The sequence below is a fragment of the Anthonomus grandis genome, chromosome 13 (assembly GCF_022605725.1).
Source record: "Anthonomus grandis grandis chromosome 13, icAntGran1.3, whole genome shotgun sequence".
NCBI lineage: Eukaryota > Metazoa > Arthropoda > Insecta > Coleoptera > Curculionidae > Anthonomus > Anthonomus grandis.
The window spans coordinates 18,453,743-18,474,396 of record NC_065558.1 but is presented as its reverse complement, the minus strand read 5'-3'; the positions used below and the strand labels follow the sequence as shown (position 1 = coordinate 18,474,396).

The following is a 20,654-nucleotide window of genomic DNA, read 5'->3' as shown; positions in this document are numbered from 1 at the left end:
GTTCTATAAACACAAACAATATAGAGGTCATATAACTTATGATGAACGATGGAAAATTCAAAAACTTTTTCAGATAATAAGTTATCAAACTGAGTTACTGGTGAAAAATCGGTGATTGTAGACATTATCATAGTACGTCCATGGGATAAATTACTTCTGTTAAATCTTGCTATTGTAGTGTAATTTTTAATAAAGACAGGTTCATCTATGTTCAACCAATGTTCAATTATAGCAACAATTTCTGGAAAATTTAGCTGTTCCAATAAAATATTAAGTAGAAATACACTAAGCTTGCTATTGTCCGATTTATCAGAGGGTGTTTGAACCTCTTTTCGCGTCACTTTATCTAATAATTTTTATTTCTAGATGGGGAACCGCTAGAAAAATAGTTAGCATGACTTTCCCTAACTTTTTGAAGCCGTAAAAGTCTTTCAGATGAAAAAAAATGATCTAAAAGCAGAGAGGTCGTCTTCAGTTTCATCCGAGCCAATACCATAGACGTCGTGGAAGCGGTTACAATGGACTCACTTCAAGATCATCAATTAGAGTATTAGCTGGCCAAGTATTTGGTTTTTTTAGCTGAATAAAATGATCCTCATTTTGAACACCAATTTTAAAAGTGGAGTCTGAACTAGCAGATTTGCAGACCCGCATTAGCCTTTTATCCCATCTTGACAAGCTATTGATGAAAATTATAAGAACGAGACTTGCAGATGGTAAGTGCCTACAGAGAACTCGTGTAGTACGGTAACATTTTGGACAACATTCTTTTTGTCAGAAATTATAAAATTAATTTAACTTTTTGTTGTGAGGTTAATCTAGTACTATTTTCCCTAGGGTGCTTTTTGGAAGAAGAGTTCATAGCCTAAATTTTATGATAAAGCATAAAATTCAAAAGTACGTGTCTTCTACAAGGAAAGTGAAATGCACTTTGTACTGCTGCATAGCCAAATATATATCTTCGTAGAAGCCCACTATTACTTATTAGTCATAATCTGTTGCTGATGCGTACACTTGTATGATCTTTATCCCTTATCCATAGCCTTAGTATAAGATATGAAATATGATAAGATATAATAAGGTTTTAAGATGAGTATAAGATTCGAAATATTTAATGCATTTATCCAAGTATAAACTATTGCAAATGTAGAAGCAGATAATTGAATCTAAATCAGCTATTAATACCTTTTAAATCAAAATGTTTACTAGAACTCTAAGGTCGTTTTATTTATATTTTTTAATACGTACAATTTGTTATTGCCTTTTTTTTAACCGGCTATAAAAATAAAACCAATCAATGTATGTAGCTACAACTTTGCTAGATATCTAATAAGGAATGGCGTACTGAAAGTAGACTATTAGTGATGCTAAGAGTGCAATTTCCTAGATTTTCTAAAAAAAATGTACACTGCCCTCGTATTGTCTATGCACGACTATTTTTCGAAAACCAGCTAAAAAATACATACATTTCACAATGATCCCCGGTATACCCTTTAGGGCATTGAGTACAGACATATCCACCCTCGTTGTACAAATTGAAAAAATCCAATTGGCAACTAGGACTAAAATTATTCTCTGAGTTCTCTAATGGACATGCGCACCTCCTGCAATCGTCAGAAGTACCGCGCAGAGGATTACCGTAATATCCGGCTGCGCAGCGCTCGCATTTTTCACCAATTGTGTTGTGCTCGCAGAAACATTCGCCTAAAAAAGTAGTTTTAATTTTAGCAAAATTTGGAAGTTTTCCTGAAATAACTTTAAACTTCCCTTATTCTATCAATTTAATTCACTAAAACCTTGTCAGAACTTACCCGATTCTTTGCAAGTCTCTGAGTGACCATTGCAATCACATTTGGCACAATAACCGTTTTTATCTGCAATTTGATTGTCTGGGATAATTCTGACGTAACCAAAAGAGCAGCTTTCGCATGATAAGCCCATATAACCTGTATGCAAGAAATAGAATTAGGAATGGGTATTTAGGCAAGTTACTCAATAAAATAGAAATTGAAACACAAACACAAAGATTCACGAAATCTATAATATCATTTAAGAATTCTTGTCCCATATCACTTTAAAGATAATTGTTTGAAGGTTTATAAAATAATTAACCAACAAATTGAAGCTCACCTGTGGGACACGAACACTTTTCGACACTTCCAGTATCATAATTAAATTCCTCTGACCCATAACTCATAGTTGGTTCTTCCAATAAGGCTTCATTTTGATCAGTATGGAAAGTTCCTAAAAAGTGTGTTTTAAAACATTTGTAAATTAGAGGGGTCACTGATATACCTTTCAATAAAACATATTTAACATCAGCTAATACACTCAAAAATTGATGTCTATTAATAGAACTTCCATGATACTCGTCCTTGTTCATCTTGGTATTTATTTGGTGGACTTCCTTCGGTACTACGTACCAACTCCCTTCGTTTAACGGAATTTTAAAATCATGGCTTCCGGAGAAGTACACGTCGTCTCCATATCCTAATAAAAACCATAATATTCAAAATCATATTTTCTCAAACATTTTCTAATTTACCTATTCTTAAGCCATTTTGTCCAACAAGGATCATATCAGGTCCAATAGTTGGCCCACCGCTAGTATCTCCTCGGAAGTTATCCCATCGCACCGTGAATTCAAAACTTGACCCATAACTCTCCAACTTATTTCCAGAATATTCTTTCGGAGCCAACCAATAGCGAGTAACACCATCGCTGCCTTCGCGAGTTGAAAATATTCCAGAATAACTTACGGTGACATTTTCGAAGGCGGTCACATCTAAGTCGGTTAGGCGCCAGTTTTGCAGATTGTTAATCTGGATAAGAATTATTTAAATATCGCTGCCGATATAGTATTTTGAAATACTACTTACTTTTTTAGGTTTAACAATGGCCAATTCGCATAAACTAGTTACCCCAGAACAGTAGCAAGATAAACATCCTCCAGGATGGTCATAGCTTAGTCCAAAATATCCTGGTTTACATCGATCGCAAAATTTACCCTCTACATTTTGCTACAAATTATTTTAGAAATATTACTTTTACAACAACTCAAATATTTCTTACCTTGCAAGTGCATTGTTCAACATCTAACATATTATCTTCTAGAGATAATTTTACACCTTTAGGATCGCAAGGATTTTCGCATTGGGGGTAGCCCCTAAAACCAGGAGCACATTTATCACATTTCGGCCCATCATATTCAGGTTTGCATTTGCATGTTCCCGCTAGAGAACCATACTAAAAAAAAAAATCCATATTGGTATATATTGGTAGTGACTATTAATAACAGTGATCAAGGCTATGAATTTTTAATCAAGAATGTATTATTTACTTTGCTCTAGACTTACCTGAACACATATTTGCTCAGTAGTCCCAAAAGGACTGCAGTCACACTTGACACATGGATTGGGGTCCTGAGGTAAAACTCCAAATGGGCGGAAATATCCCGAGATACATTTGTCGCAGTTTATTCCTGTGGTAAAATCCTGAAGAGAAAAGAGTATTTTTAGTGGGTTCAATATACAGGTATTGCAAACTTAGATGTTAGCAATACCTGGGGGTGGAAATCAATGTATTAGCTCATAGTAATAAATTAAAAAGAGACTGATGTGAGTGTAAATAAGTCAAAGTCCATTCTATAGTACTGCCGTGTTAAGAAAAAACGCCTTAACTACATTTTTTTCAAAATTGAGATTTAAGTGCCATTAAAAAGATTAAGGTATTTTCTAATTAAATGAGAAACAAAAACACCTTATCTTGCCTTGGTTTGGGAATAATGGCCATTTAAAAATCCACCTTAAGTGTAAATCTAACGGTTATGTTATTTAAGAGTGCCCTATCTACAAATATTAACGAAAAAGACCTCAACTTGTTACAATAACGCCTCAAGTCAACGCTGCATTTAGAACCGTGTTAATTTAAAATGCCTTATCTTACGACGCATGCGTAATAATCGTGTATACTCTGCAGTTAAGGCGCATTTACTGCGCCTCAAAACATAGTAATCGTTTTGACTATGAACGAGTTTGACTTTATTGAATGTTTGCTAATTTATCAAAAGTTTAAAATAAAGTTGTTGTAAGTGTTGTAACTATTATTAATTTGTGACTTGTTCACCATAAGGAATCAGACAGGTAAATGTTTCATGCTATTAATTTTTTGCATAAAGCATATTTTTGTCATTGTTGGAATTAACTAAAGGTGGGTTCATTTATGGCAAAAAGGTTAGACCAATGGTAATAAATAAAGGCATTTATGCAGGTGATCTAATTTAAGAAGTAATTTAAAAGTTAACTAACTCTAACTGCTGGGAAAAAGGGAACTGCTGGTTTTAAATGCTAAAAAATCAGCAGTTCCCTTGGCAGCGGTCATGTGACCAGAATATATTTATTTCATTGATAGAAATATTAAATCAAATCAAAATAATATGTCTGCATAAACACTTAAAAATTAAATAAAATCAAGTCCTAAATTAGATTAGAGGAAAAATAATATTAAATTTCTGTATGAACCCACCTTAAAAATAGAAATGTTATATTATCTAAAATTTTTAATTAGTTAATACAGTTTCTATTTTTTTTTTCTTCTAAAATTTGCTTTTAACCGTAATATTAAAAGATTTTAACAACTGATATCGATATTAAACTTATAGAATGTCACGTGCCAGGAAAATCTTAGAAATGGCAAAACTGGCAGTAATTAGGGATATTGCGATGGAACCAGAATATCGCGAACATCAGCTCGATTTCATTGAAAATTTTGAACCTTCGGATATGATTTTTGATGATAGTGATCCACCAATGCCAATTCGTAGTAATAGTATGTCTCCTGCTAGAAATATACTTCAACAAAGAAACCTAAACACCTTGTCCCAGCAACCATTATGCAACGATGATAACAATGTTCAGTGCCCAAAAATTATTATTCATGATAATGTCAAATTAAAAAATAGTTATGAAGAAGACACAATTGCTTGTAGCGAAAATCATCATATTTTGACTTTGAAAAATAGGGTTGCGTATCCTGACAGCAGATTTGAGTATAATAATTTAAGTTCTGATGATAAAAAATTACCAGATATATCCGGAAAAACAGATAAAATGGAAAAAGATATTGAAGTATGTAATATAATAGAACAAGAATTTGAAGAATTATTTGCCGACGTTGGCCTAGGTGAAAATCAAATAGCTCTTACTGAACCTGCAGTGGGGGTTCATGATTTTACAGTAGTTGATGAGACATTAGGAAAGAACTTGGAAGAGAAGAAAAATGTATATCTTAATCTACTGAGTGATGGTCAAGGAGATGTTATCTTCGAAAGTCATTTAAATACAAATGAATATGGCACAGGGGTAATCAAGGGTGAAACTAAAGAGAAAATCATTATAGAGGAAATTGAACACGAAACAGACATAGCAGAAAATCAGGACGAAATAAATGTAGAGAAACATCAGGAAATCGCAGCGGAGATAAGGAAAAAAGAAAATCAAGCAAGCACAGAGGAAAACAAAGAAAACTCAGACATGGGGGAAAATCAAAATAAAAAAGATACAGGGCAAGATGAAGACAGAATTTTGTTGTACACAAAAAATGGAATTTTGCGTAAAAGAAAGAGATGTCGTGAATCAAGAGGTTCTAAAAAACAAAAAATGGAAGACAAGTTACGAGACTCTCATCCTTTGTTGCCCCCATGTACAAATACGTGTAAGAAAAAATGCTTTACGAAAGTAGACCAGGAACAGACATCAGGTGAATCAAGAATACTGGAACCTTACGTGGAAAAAAAGACATATGTTTGTCAATCAAAGCATTGAGCAAATTGCTGTTAAACGACGAACCACCACTATTGTTCCATCTGAGGACAGCATATCAAAAAGGAACAATACACATAATTTTTTGCTTAAAGATAAAAAAGGAACAATGATTTCCGCTTGTCGCACATTTTTCCTAACGACCCTTGGTTACACCAAAAATAATAATACAATTATTAAATCATCAATATCCTCTAAAAACTCATCGACTTCCATAACAATAAATGATAATCGAGGTAAACATTCAAACAGAAAAATTGTTGACCGAGAATTGCTAGAAAGACATGTTAATTCGTTTCATCCGCGTTTCTCATTACCGTAGAGAGCATGCACCACTTCGTAAATATCTTCCTTCTGATATCACTATTACACAAATGCATAAATATTTTATAGAAAAGCATAATAATGTTGATTGTTCTTATTATACCTACAGAGCTTTTGTTAGAGACCGAATGAAGATTTCGTTTGCAAAGCTGGGCCACGAAGAATGCGAGCAGTGTGAGGTGTTCGGACAACATGACTTAACTCATACCAAAAATAGCCTAGACCTAGATAAATGTGACATCTGCAAAAAGTGGAATGCTCACATCAAAAAGGCCACCGAAGCAAGAAAAAAATATAGAGAAGATGGCGAGTCTACTACAGAATGGACGCCAATGAAAATATGTGTTTCCGCAGACCTCCAAAAAGTCATAATGCTTCCTCGCATCGATACATTTAAGCAGGTATTTATAAAAAATGTGTTTCTTTTTATTCTTGTTTGTGTTTTTCTTCTCTTTGGTAGTTGTATTTATATGTTCTTCCCATTTAATTAAACTAAAAAGAACTACTAAATTTTAGTAGTTCTTTTCTGGTACTTCAATAAATTTACCCAAATATCCATTTGTGAAAAAGGTCGTTAAAAAGTTTTTAAAAATAATATTTTTTAGGTATTGTTCACCCAAAGAATTATTGCGTTTAATGAGAGTTTTGTCGCAGTGGGAAAGCATCAACAAACATTGGGCCCATCAGCTGTAATATGGCATAAGGGATTAGCGGGACGCAAAAAGGAAGAGCTTTGCAGCGCTTTTCATAAATATTTGCTTAGCCAACGTGATGTTTTGTCCATTAAAATCTGGCTTGATAATTGTGCTGCACAGAATAAAAATTGGACTTTATTTTCTTTTTTGGCACATATCATTAACTCATCAGATATTGCTGCAAATGTATTAGAAATTTACTTTTTTGAACCAGGATATTCTTTTATGTCTGCTGACAGTTTCCACCATCAGGTGGAGCAGTCTATGAACTCTTATGGTTCGTCTTTAAATACCGGAGCTGGAGGGAAGATTTACGACTTTAATGATTTTCAAGGTGCCATCGAGCAAGTCAAGATGAAAAATGTAAAAGTCCTATCAATGGAGCTAAGTGACTTTAGAGATTGGAAAGACCACAGCTCATTGATGAAAATTAAGAAGTATTCACCAAGACCATACCTTAGTGATATTGTCAAACTAAAATTTGAAAGAGGCAGCTTTAGTTTATGGTATTCTAACGAATACAATTCTCATTACACCGAGGTAAATTTTTTAACAGCAAAATATCTGAAAAATTTAACCGAACCAAATGTGAGATCACAATCTCAAAGTGTCACTAAATCGAGAAAGGCTGATATTATAAAAAAGTTATGCCCTTTGATGCCTGAGAATCGAAGACATTTTTGGGAGGAACTGCCGGTTTCCAATGAAGCTACAAACTTGTCTCAGGATATTGACTGATAAATCATTCCAGTTATTTTTCCTATTTTGTTATTATTTTATAATCACCCTGTTTAGATGTATTCAATTAAAGCAGCGTGTATAAAACAGTTTTTTGCATTATTAAATGAATTTTTAAAAACTTCCTCATGATAGATAAGGTTTTTTTAAGCAACAAATGCAGGTCTATAACCTATTAATATGATACCAAAACCTCTCATGCGTACATAAAGCGTTTTAAGTCAATTAACACAAGTATCAAAAATGCCTCATCTACAATTATTAAACTTGGTAATGAAATAGGGTGTAAAACTGCCCAATTTAAGAAATATTCTCTTTAAACTATTTTTTTAAATTAGCCTCAAACTATTTTTGTTTAAAAATATAGATGCTACAACTCTATATATGTTTCACTCTCTCCTGGACATTTTCCAGTTCAACAGGTAAGGCGTTTTTTCTTAACACGGCAGAGAAGATGTTCGTTATTTCGGCTTTCGAACTAAAAGATGAAAGTAGCAGGACTAATTGATCAATTTAGAATACAATTCTGTAAATAAATGTAAACCCCTTGCCAGTTAATTTTGTCATAAAAAAATATTGGGTAAAAAATTAAATGAAATGACGACTCGTAGGTGAGACCTCCTAGTTGTTACTGCCAAAACCACAAACAATTTCACAAATTAACTTTTTGAGGTAATAAATGACGTTAATGATACGAAAGCCCTTCTTCACTATTTTGTTAAGGTGGAACTCATCTATCATTTTGAGAGTTAATACTGTAATTTTTAGGTCCGTCTATTTACCGATATAGCTTAATAAACAAAAATTACGAAGAGAAAAGTGGCTTTTCATGCCCACACTGTCCATAAATCATAGTACTGGTGTGTGCAACTTACCGTACAATTTTCACAAACACCACCTCCTTCATAAGCCCCGATGATATTTAGACTTAGTCCAGCCCTATCTACTTCCTCATCAAAATAACAACTTTTGGCATGTCCATGGCAATTGCATGGAATGCAATTTTGCAAATTTCTCGATGAACCTGGTGACCAACGTCTCTGGTTGAACAATGGACAACATTTTTCGCAATTTGGCCCGCAGGTATGATGCTGGCATTCGCATTCAGGATGCTAAAAAAATAAGATAATTAACTCACAAAAAAAAATGAGTAATCTGTAAAAAGGATTTTTTTTCAAGTTCGTTAATATCTTCATTAGCGAAAGTATAGGTTTGTAAAACATGCTAAGGCGAAAAAACACGAGGAAGTCAACCGGTAGGTGTACATAATAATAGACCGTAAAACTATCCGCTTTCAATACGCAATTTTGTAGCATATACTGGTATTTTCAGTTTACGACAATATATTGCGTGCCTTCGAAGTAAATAATAGTCGGTGGGATTTGCTACACACGACCAACATCTTTGCTGCTTAATTTGCATGTCTATCTAGGGTTTTTAACATGGGCGGCGGCAAACCCAACCTATAGCCCCCATTGAATTTTGAAACATCTGCCTAACAAGAATGTTGTATTACAGATTATTATATAAATTTAAACATTAGATTTATTTTTAGTTAATCAAATCTCAAATGCATATTAATGTGCATTTGCAATAAACAAGTGTCATAGTATAGAGGTATATCATGCCTACTATACTATGACATAATATAGTAGGCAATATACTACCTACTATTCGTTTTAGCATATCGAGGGTCAAAACGCAGGACCTCGTAACTAACATTTTTGGCTAAATTACTTTTAATATACCATTATGCGTAGAATAGATGGTGGCATCTATTGATTAAGTTAGATATTAATCAGTTTTTAATTTTAGCGGCAAATCGCAAAAATCATAACTTCGTATTTACATTCGCATCAGTTTTAAAGCATTACCTCGTATTTGTCAGTTAACTCTTGTTAGCGACCGATCCTGTTGTTGTTCGTGGAAGTGCTTTATGTTTTTGGCCGGTAAGATGTTTAAAATAGCTAAAATTTTATATCACTTTGAAAATAGTTGTTTTAAAGTTGTTGTTAGTAGTTTATGTTTAATTTATTTTATAATAAATATAATTTTTCTTTACCTAAACCACATTTTTTTTCTAGGTAACACTTACGAGGTCCTGCATTTTTTAAAATTTAAATTGTATTACCGCTTACGAGTTGCTGTTTAAGACTACTAATACAATTATAATGTCTAGCCGAGCAAGAAAAATGATGCCATGAAAAATGATGTCTAAAAATCTAAACTCAAATGAATTAAATACAGTAAATAAATGCCTAGGACAAGAAAATGACCTGAACTTGTCAAATATAACTGATTTTAACAATGAGTCTTTACTCGAGCTTGAGTTGGACCAAATTCTAAGCCCTGAGGATATTTTTGAACTAATCAATAATGCGGAGGTCGTATTCGAAAGCTATTTAGAGCCAGGAATTCTCAGCACCTCTCCCGATCAAACGGCAAATATGGAAATCAAAGAAGCTACGATATCAGATCCCATCCTTAAAACAAACTCTATGGAAGCCAGTTTGGGTGAAAGCGTTACAAATTCATTTACGGATGACGTACCCGAAGAAAACACATTGTCTGATCCTGATTACGACGCCACTATGGAGCCCGATGACCCCGACTCATCAGAAGAAAGTATGGTCGAAGACAATTCAAATGAAGGACTGCAAGGGCAACTTTCAGAAGAGGATAGCGATTTAGAAGAACAACCTGTAGGTGATCATGAAAATAGAAAGCGAAAAGGATACAATAAAAGGGTTATTAGTAAAAAACTAAGGCTTATAGGCAAAAGCTACATGGGATTCACAAAGCCCAAAAATCAAAAAAATACGTTTTAAAACAAAAATCGCCAGGAAAGGAAGATAAAAAAAAGGTGTAAGTGTTTAAACAAAAAAGAAAAAGTGGAGGATGCTACAAAAAAATGTTTTTTTATTTTAAACGAGGATCGAGAAAAGTTATTCAAGAAGTTCTGGGAAGTAATGACTTGGGAGCAGCGAAAAGTGTTTGTTGAAAATACTGTCAAAGTATGCGATAAAAAGAGGCCGTCGAATCCAATCGATTCATCTCGTAGATCCCAAACACTAAATTATTCTTTTATTATCGGTAATCAATGCATTACTGTTTGTAAGAAAATGTACTTGAATACCCTTAATCTCGGAGAATGGTCCGTACCTGGCCTGTATCGTCCGATCCTGGGCGATGAACTCTGAAAATGGTATGGCTAGTAGCAACCAAACTGATATAAGCAGGAGAGAAAAACGACAAAGGTACTTGAGGGGAATAAGGCCTAGCTAAGAAAAAAATTGAATAAAATGAAAGACTGTAATGTTAATATTTAGTTTAATACACCAAAGTGCTTATAAGGTTATATTAATTTTAACAAACTTAAAAAAATAATCTCTAAAAAAACTAGAAAACAAAAAATAAATATTAAGAAAAATAACGCAAATCGGCCTTATTATCCGATGGAGGTCTAATAAAGCCTATACATAAAAATGGCACAACTCGTTAATTGGGCGAAGTTTAGCAGCCATCGGGACACTCAAAATCATCCATGTCATTGACTGTTAAGCAAACATATTCCTCATGGTACCATTTAAGACATTTGCTGCACTGCCTCATATTGGCCTGCCTGTCTTCCTCACATCTATGGCAATACCATTCGGTACTTAACTTTTCCCTGGAGCTTTCAATATCTTTATTCAATTTGGCACGACTTTTGTTCTCCTCGGTAAAAAGATCTCTAGTGACTGGAGTTCTTTTGTAGTTTAGAGCTTTTTTTCGATTTTTTTTAGGTTTTTCATTAGTTTTTACTGGTGTGGGCAAAAGCTCATTAAAAGAAGTGACTTTTGTTGTTCGTCTCTTTAATTCAGCAAGAGGGATATGGTCATCAGTCGAATCCGAGTCAGAAGAGTAAACATTGGAATAGGAAAATTTGCCAGACTTGTTGGATGCCATTCCAGAAGGACCAGGTTGAGGAGATTCAGGTGGACGCCTATTTTCTTTGTTGGTATCATCCGGTACCGGTACGTCTGAGAGAATTGAAGGAGCAAATGCTGTTACTGGAATTGCCTCGGGATTTAATGGAAACAGACCAGTAGCCTTAAAACCGTTTATAATGTTACTATGTGTCATGCATTTAGATAATAATATAATAATATATATATAATGATATAATAATACCTCATTATCCCAATGATGCTCAAATGAACGATATACAGATTTGTCGAGGGGTTGAAGCTCATGTGTTGTATTTGATGGCAAACAGTAAAGATCTATATAAAGTGAGTCTCCAACATCAACAATTGACAAATCAAGATGACAAGCTGCACTATCAAAAACTAAGAGGCACGTTCCTGGACTAAGCGCTTATGGAATTTCTTAAAAAGTTCGTTAGTCATGTAGCCTTTACTTGATTTTTCCAATTGAGTTCCTGGTGGCAAATTATCATATTCACTCCCATTCTCTTCAGAACTCTTATTTTTAATTTGTCTTTTTGTTTTCTTTTGTTTTTTTGGGAATTATTTTATTAAGTAGTTTTTTATTTATTTCTCTTTGCATACTTTAAATGTACTATTTTTTTAAATTTATTTTTTGTATTTATTATAGTAGCTATTTATTAGGTTAAGGGTCCTTTCGCAGGCGTCCGCTCAGCGGCCACTGTTACCGGTTTTGTAATCGTGAATTGGTCCTTTTTTGTCAACTGTATATCTTATGTGTAACTAAATGATACATGTATTTTTTTACTTTTGGCAAAATAAACAATTTTGAATTTGAATTTGAATATAATTCTGGCTTTAGCCTCTTTCCTTTAAAAATAATCATAGAAGGTATTGGTATTCCAAGGGCATTGACACATCCTGCAATTGTCACACTCTCTGCATGTTCTGATGATTAAAAGTGAACACTTTTTACCCCTTTCTTAGCTAAAACGGTTGGCTGGTGGTGAATAGTCAAGCGGCATCCTTTTTCATCCATATTATAAAGTCTTTCAGGGTGATTAATTATATCAAGATCATCATACATTTTCCCTATTTTTGAAAAATGATCATCAACTATAAATTTATTAAGTTTTTGAGCCCTAGCTGGATTCATAAACTGTGTATTTCTTTTAGAAATTACAGGATTTCTCTTCATAAAAGCCTTTAGCCAGTCTTTACCAGCAAGTTTTGAAGTTGTATTAAATTGATGAGCAATTTTATTATCTTCGTAGAATCTGAATACCAATCGACGAAGGATCCGTGGAGTCACAGGTAGACCTATTTCACTAAATCTTATTATTCTTTTAACCAGGTCAGCTTCTTGTTCTTTTTTTAAAATAGATTTATGATCTAGTCTTTTTATTAGGATTCCATTCTGAACATGATTTCTAATGGTTCTTCTGGGAATATTAAACCTTGCCGCAGCCCCATATGTACTCAGAGTACCGCGTTGAACAGATCGAACTGCTGATATTAAATCCTCCTCGCACCAAGGTGCCCTTTTAGGAGGCATGATGTTAAAAATCACTGAAAATAAAACGAGAATAGTTTAGAAGTTTAATAATATGTTAATAAAAACATTAATTTGTCATGAGGATAATAAGGCCTACATGGAGGGTAATAAGGTCTATAGCTTATTTATAGGCCTTATTACCCATCCATGACGAAATATTATGTAAATTTATTTAAATTATGTCGGCTAAATTTAATCTAATAAACTATTGAAATCACAAAATATAAAGTCTAACCAAAATATCTGCAGTTATAAATTAAAAATACAATTATAAATACTAAAAATACTTACGTTTTTGTTCGTTGTATCCCTATTATAATATCACACGCGGCGACCCGTTGACACAAGTTGTTGGAACTTACTGACGCCCGAAAGCGAGGAACGCGGGTAGTCCGTTCGAATGTCGTTTGTAAATGGACCAATAGGAAACGCGGACCCAACGCAATCGATTTGCGATTAATTTAAAGCGGTTTTTTTGAATATAGGCCTTATTACCCGACAGGCCTTATTACCTGCAGGTACCTAAGATATTTTTAAAAATGACAGAAACTTTCTTACCGAGTTTCTTCAAAATTTAAACAAGCTTCCTTCACATTACTGTCGAAAAGATACCAACAGAATGTACTTGGAATAGTCTTTTCAGTTATGATCGGATTTATACCGTGTCTACATGGGGCAATGCCAAGAAAAGGGGCAAAATCCAATGTCAATTATTACAATGACTAAACTTGCCGACGAAATGAAAATCTCAATATTCCGACCTAGAAAGGACCAATGTGATGTCTGTTTTAAGTATAAGAACGAAAACATAGAAACGGAAGAATATAAGGAACACATTGACAAAAAAAAATCAGCAAGACGTGAAAAGGAAATAGATAAGGAGAAAGCAATAAATGGTGAGTTTCACATGATTACCATGGATGTGCAAGCTGTAAAGCTATCTCCGCAAATACTAGCTAGCACGTTGTACTATACACAGAAATTGTGTTTCCATAACTTCACGATTTATAATTTAGTCAACAACCAAGCCGTTTGTTATTGGTTTAACGAAAGTATTGCCGATGGGCAAGCATCTGTTTATGCTTCCTTTTTAGTAAACTACTTACAAGAGCAACTTATAACCCAAGAGACCAAAAGACCTATCATTATTTATTCTGATGGCTGTACGGCGCCAAATAGGAATAGTGTGCTCGCCAATGCTCTTCTTTATTTATCAGAGAAACATGATGTTTCAATTACGCAAAAGTTTTTGGAAAAGGGTCACACTCAAATGGAGTGTGACTCTGTCCATAGTGCTATTGAAACCTGCTTAAAAAACAAAGAAATCTATTTACCTAGTGATTATTTAAAAATCACTAAGCAAGCACGTATTAAAAATCCCTATTTGGTAAAGAATATGGGCTACGAGTTTTTCAAAAACTACGGCCATAAAGATTGTTTAAAGTATGCCTCGATTCGACCTTCAAGAATGAATAATGATATAGAGCGTTACAATATTGTAATGGGCAAATTTCATTAAAGTTAACATTTTCTGACGAAGACTTTCAGCCCTTTTCCCAAGACCAAAAAATTTTGACTTTAACAATGTAATATTTCCGTCTCTTTACCAATCGCCTCTTCCAATTACGAAAAAAAAGTATGATAATTTACAGAGCATTAAGGCTACAATTCCTAAAGATTGTTGGAGTTTTTATGAACAGTTGCCTTACAAGTAAAAATTTTTTGCCAAGAAAAGTTTTGTCAGCTTTTATTTTTCATTTTTTTTAATTTAATTTTATTTGTATTAGGTTGTTACATAAAAAATACTTTTATAAAAAGATGTTGTTTTTAAATTAAGAAAAAGACCAGATCACAAACTTTACAGTTATTACTTCACAATTATGTAAGAAAATAGGTTTAGGGTATTAGTACACAAATTTTTATAATGTTTAATACTCCTTTGCAGAAAATAAAATATTCTCTTATTTTATTTTCTGTAATAAATACACAAAATTTATTTGTGTTTTTTTCGTAGTTTTTTAAGAATGCAATTCCTCATATCTGTATTATTTAGGCACAGTAGGTACCTCTTAAATGTAGTTTATTTTATAAAAAAAAGAAAATGATTATTTTTTTCTAGACTGATGTCATTATGTTCCTGCTAAATCAATAAATGTATGAAAAAAATCATTACTTTATTACAAAAATTAAACAGTTTTATTGCTCTCCTGAAAAATTTCCAAAATGTTACTTACAAGGTCCTGCTTTTTGACCCTCGATATCTTTTGACATATAAAAGAAAATGTTTATTTTTTGTAAATTGTGCAAGATAAGAAAGGCATCTCTTATTTTTTAAAGAAACTCTTATTTTTTGAACCGGGAGTCAGCAGACCTCACTTTGCTGTGTTACTGCACGTTGCATTAATAATTTTTGAGCGTTATTTTCATATTTTTTTCACTATGGCTGTTTATATCCCTTCCTAAAGAGTTCAACTAATTAGATGGTTTTATGGAGGCAATTCGGCAGTACAATGTAGAGATTTGTTTTCCAGTGACATTTGAGAATAGACCAATTCCTTGTGCAAAAACGGTTTTAAATGTGGTTACAAATCTTGAGACATCTTTTTGTCTTCAAGATTGTAAAAAATGCCACACAAAACGTCAAGAACCACCTGTTGAAGTGGTCCAGGATATAGAACGGCGTGAAGAAATGGTTTGCAGTACCCTAGAACTTGATTCGAAACGGTCCACTAGAAGTGTTGAGAGAAGAACTGGGACTGAGCAATAAAACTGTTGCTCGTATCTGGAAAAAATATGGTTACAAATGTTTCAAGTATTCAAAAACTCAGGAAATAATTCCTGAAGACCAGTGGCGAAGAATGGAATTTTATGAAACCATGATGGAAAAGGCAAATGCAAAAGAATATTTTTTAAAAAAAATTTTGTTTTCTGATGAATCCTCTTTTCCATTACATGGCAAACACAATCCTTCCATTGTTCGTTATTGGTCTCAGGAAAACAAGCACAGAAGTTTTCAGTTTCGTACCCAGTATCCTCAGAAATTGAATGTTTGGGCAGGTATTTTGAGCGACAATGTTATAGGGCCATTTTTTATTGATGGCACTTTAAACGCCCAAAAGTACCTTGAGTTGCTGCAAAACTAAGTTCTTCCTGCCATTCAAATCCTACCTGATGTAGACCTGGGATTGGTTTATTTTCAACAATATGGCTGTCCTGCTAATAACGCGGCTAGGGTAAAAGAATTTTTAACAAATACGTTTCCTAACCGCCTTATTAGTGGGACTGGCGATATTAAATGGCCTCCTAGATCTCCAGACTTGTCTCCAAATGACTTTTATCTGTGGGTTTACCTTAAGCAGACCATTTACAAGCATGGATTTAGAAGACCAACAAATTTAGAGGAATTGCGAAATAAAATTGTCGAAGGTGCCAATCCCATTTTACCTGAAACTCTTTTGGAGGTGCGAAATAGCTTTTACGATAGGTTAAGTTTTTGTTTAGCGAAAGAAGGCGGTTTATTTGAGCCTTTTATTTAAAAAATTATATGTTGTTAAGTTTGTTTATTATTATAAGAAATTTATTTCTGATTTTTTATTATATTTTTATCAGAGTTGATATTTTATCTTTTATTAGAATAACGCTTTAATTTTCATTATGCAAAACTATCATATTATGCTATCATATTAAACATTTTAACATTACAATTCTATGCGGATGTTACACATTGTCATGCCTGTAAAATAAATATTTTAAATATGCCTGGATTTTCGCGTAATATTTTGGGACATTTTGTCGCCAAACGACGCAGCTCCTATGAAAGTCAGATGTTTTCTAATCCCATCCTCGAGCCGGCCGGGGCGGTGCTCTGTCGCAGGCACTCGTATACACCCGGGACGTTGCAAAATTTCACCTCTATGCAGCTTCTTATAAGTAACGAACGAAAACACGATCTGTATAGTATAGTGCTATGACACTGTCGAAAACCAGACTGGCTCATAGGAGGAATTTTATTTTTACCAACATAAAAAGTTAGTTGTTTTGCCAGAATTTTTTCCAATATTTTCGAAAATATTAACAGAGCAAAAATCATTGAGTTTAGAAGGATTAGACAATTTTGGAATTAGAACCACATGTGCTGTAGTCCAATTATCAGGAATTGTACCCGTAGTAAGACAATGATTAGTAATAAAAGTTATGTGATCCATTAGGTCAGGTGCTATAAACCTCAACATTTTTAAAGAAATACTATCGCACCCAACCGAACCCGATTTTAAACCATAAATAGTTTTCTCAACCTCTTTGGATGATGTAGGAAGTAAATCGTTGTCATGAAATATTTTGCTGTTATAATTATCACTAACAAATAACGAAATATTTTCCTTTGAGGTCTGTGGAACTGAACTGAGTGCGTCATAAAATCCACGTATAAAAGGCGTAAGTTGGTAAACTTTTTCTGCTAATTAAGTTGCCTCTAATTCCAAATTTTAACCATTTGAATTTACCATGTGTATTGAAATCGAATCGACGCCGGAAGATGCTTAAAGTTATCAAACCAATATCGCAAAAAGAATGGTGGTAACAAACTCGAGAAGAATAATGGTTCGTTAGAAAGACGATTACACACCAAAAAAATTAGAGAAAACAGTTATCGAGTGCATTTCAAGTACTAAATGAATTTGTAGGTCAAAAAATGGTTCCTTGTGAAATAAGTTCAAAAGAAGTGGGGAAGTTTGCAGAAGGTAAGCTGAGTTATATGTAAAAGGGAGAGACAGAAAAGTCAAATTATCAAATACCGACTCGTGAGTCATTTAAGATCCAACCCTGAAAAAACATCACGAAAACATTCTATTATAACTCGTTCTCCCCGCTGGGAAATATTTCAATAATATAAAAGATCCAGGCAGTTTGCGTGACACTCGAAAATGAAAAGGCTCGTGGAACGATTTTAAAATTGGATTCCGCCACTGTTTTCGAGCAAACTTTTATTGCTTTTCTTCCTTTCCTTGGCCGGATTGCCAGTCGCGAAGTGAACTCAAAACATTCTAGAAGCGATTTTCTATTCGGAGATAATGATCGGGTTCTAATGAAATTCCTCCCCTTTCAATTAAAATTCATATTTTATGAATGCCTAACTAATATCGGCTTGAATGGCGCGGATTATCCGTCGATCAAGGAAAAAATCGGACGTAAGAAATAGAATAAATGGTTTCTTTTAGTGGTAATTAGGGTTTTTTCATTGGATAATGACTATAGAGGAATTATAGTTTCCTAATAATAATCTAAAGCATCTACTATGCAATAAATGTTATGAAATATTATGAGGCTAAACTCATTAAGTTAATGTATCCTTTATTTGAAATAATTGATGTAGTAAATTTAACTTGGGAATTCCTTTTAGTTTTTTTATTAGAATAGATGTATTAACTTATAAAACATTAATTTTATTAAAGATGACTTTTCGTAAATTTCTTATGTTATGATGCTTTTCATAAAAAGTAAAAAACCAGGTTATTAATGATTTTGTTGGCGAATTATCTTCACAGGCTGAAGTTAATTTTTCTATACTTTTAAAAAAAAAAGCCATACACGATAAAGTAAAAATACTTTGTATTAAATACAACTGCGATAAATATACATACAGGGTGTTAATTTAAAAAGGTACCACCCTCTATATTTCTGCGTCTCTATAAAATTTAAAAATTTCCGAAGACAAATCCAATTTATTTTTCAGGGGAACTTTTTTTAGGTTAGTTTACAATCAAATTGCCCTCTGGTGGGGGCGGACATAACCTCTAAAATTTTAAATAGAAAGAGGAGTCGAGTTATACCTCATTTTACAGGTCTTTTAATTATCTTTTTAGAGATACCACATACTTTATCTTTTTGTTATACTTTATAAAAAAATAAATTAAAACCGTAAAGATATTTATTTTTTTAAGTAATAACTAAAGCGCGGATTTATAAGCATAAAAATATTTAAAATAAGCATAAAAAATGGCATAAAAACTAAAAAATGCACTATAGGAATACAATATGAAATACTTCTAAAACTGAAATATGTACTAGGCAAAAAATAAGACAATGAAAATTTTCGGTAGTTTTTATTTAACTTTGATAATATAAACTAACGCATCATTAATAATGATCTTTTTTACAAAAGAAACATATTATTCATGCTTGAATGATGCAATAATTAAATGTTTTTCTAAATTATCCACTGAAAAGCCCATTCTTCTATCACTCAAAACAAGTTTTAAATGGGAGACACTTCTTTCAACATCTACGCTGGTAATTGGAGCATACTTAAATTTCGGAATTAAAGCAGCATCAGATATAGCAAGGTCTTCAACAAAATCTCTTTTAATCACATTTGAAATTTGTTTTAAAATTTCATACCCTGTATTTTTGTTTAAAACTTCATAAAGCTTATTATAAATTATTTTTCCAGGTCCAGCATGTACTTTTAGGTAATCATTTCTAAAATTTTCAATTATTTCCACAGATTCGACTAGAGCAAGACCCTTTTCTTCAAGTTGCGTGATGGCCTTGCTTACAAAGTTATAGTTTGTGTTAATAAACGCCAAATTCTGCTTAAGTTCTTCATTTTTGACTATCTTTGGGTACTTTGAAATTGATTTGGAGGAGGATTCAGAAAGATCTAATATGATTTCCTTGAAAGATTCAAAATGGTTAGCATAATAGTAAGCAGCGTCCAGCCAAGTACCCCACCTTGTATTAATGGGTTCAGGGGGTAGTGGTATACCTGGTATCCTTTCTCGAAATAATTGAGCTCTTAATGGTGCTTTTCCAAAAATCTTTTTTCCTGTATTTACCAAACTATTTACCAAATGGAACTGGGTACAAGTAGTTTTAGCAACCCGATTCAATCCATGTGCTAGACATGTACAATAGACTAGATGTTGATACAAAACAATATTTTTTCACTAGGAATAGGGTCTGGCAAAAAGAATTTTGTTAGCTCATCATGAACAAATCTAGTAATGGTATTATGATTTGTTTTGTCCAGCTGCTTTGAGCTAATTAAAAAAGCATTACTTGAGTTATCTTCGCTCAATATTCCAATCATTAAATGAGCCATGTATCGACCACGTGAATCCGTCGTTTCATCTACGCAAAAGCATATGTAGTTGCATACTGTTTTTGTTTTAATTTCTTGTATTATATTATTGTAAACTAGATCAATATAGTTTTTGCGCGAAGTTGATTCGGCTGGAATATGTCTACCAGTGTATTTCTGCAGAAAGGAACTAAATACTTGTCTCTAAGTGGTGTAATTATAACACAATAATCGAAGACATATGGGTGAGCGTTACTATAGAGGGGGGCAGAAAATTATTTTTATGCACTGTTTATATTCCACCTCATGCGGCAGTAAATAACTATCTAAACTTTTTGTCTAAACTAGAAAATATTATAAGCACTAATATTAATAGTTATTTTTTAATAATGGGTGACTTTAATCTACCTAATTTAATATGGTCACAAAAACCGAATGTTAAGGATTTATTGCCTATCAACGCCACTGATCCTTGCAGCAAAGCATTTTCTGATGCTTTTTACTTTAATAATCTAA

General features: G+C 33.2%; 2 protein-coding genes across 2 annotated transcripts in view; one reads left to right on the top strand and one right to left on the bottom strand.

Annotated features, from left to right (window-relative positions):
- LOC126743741 (laminin subunit alpha-1) overlaps positions 1-20,654 on the bottom strand; it is a 549,108-nt gene that overhangs the window by 238,286 nt on the left and 290,168 nt on the right. Inside the window, exons 6-14 of the mRNA XM_050450955.1 lie at positions 8,452-8,688; positions 3,357-3,494; positions 3,073-3,246; positions 2,880-3,020; positions 2,546-2,822; positions 2,296-2,490; positions 2,131-2,244; positions 1,812-1,946; positions 1,467-1,704 (exon numbers count right to left, since the gene is read on the bottom strand). Coding sequence (XP_050306912.1) covers positions 1,467-1,704; positions 1,812-1,946; positions 2,131-2,244; positions 2,296-2,490; positions 2,546-2,822; positions 2,880-3,020; positions 3,073-3,246; positions 3,357-3,494; positions 8,452-8,688 — 1,649 coding nt within the window. The remainder of the gene's footprint in view (positions 1-1,466; positions 1,705-1,811; positions 1,947-2,130; positions 2,245-2,295; positions 2,491-2,545; positions 2,823-2,879; positions 3,021-3,072; positions 3,247-3,356; positions 3,495-8,451; positions 8,689-20,654) is intronic.
- LOC126743745 (uncharacterized) lies at positions 5,589-7,624 on the top strand. Its single transcript, XM_050450961.1, has 2 exons — positions 5,589-6,544; positions 6,749-7,624. Exons 1-2 carry the CDS (start codon positions 6,104-6,106, stop codon positions 7,574-7,576), a joined length of 1,269 nt encoding a protein of 422 aa, XP_050306918.1. The 5' UTR covers positions 5,589-6,103; the 3' UTR covers positions 7,577-7,624.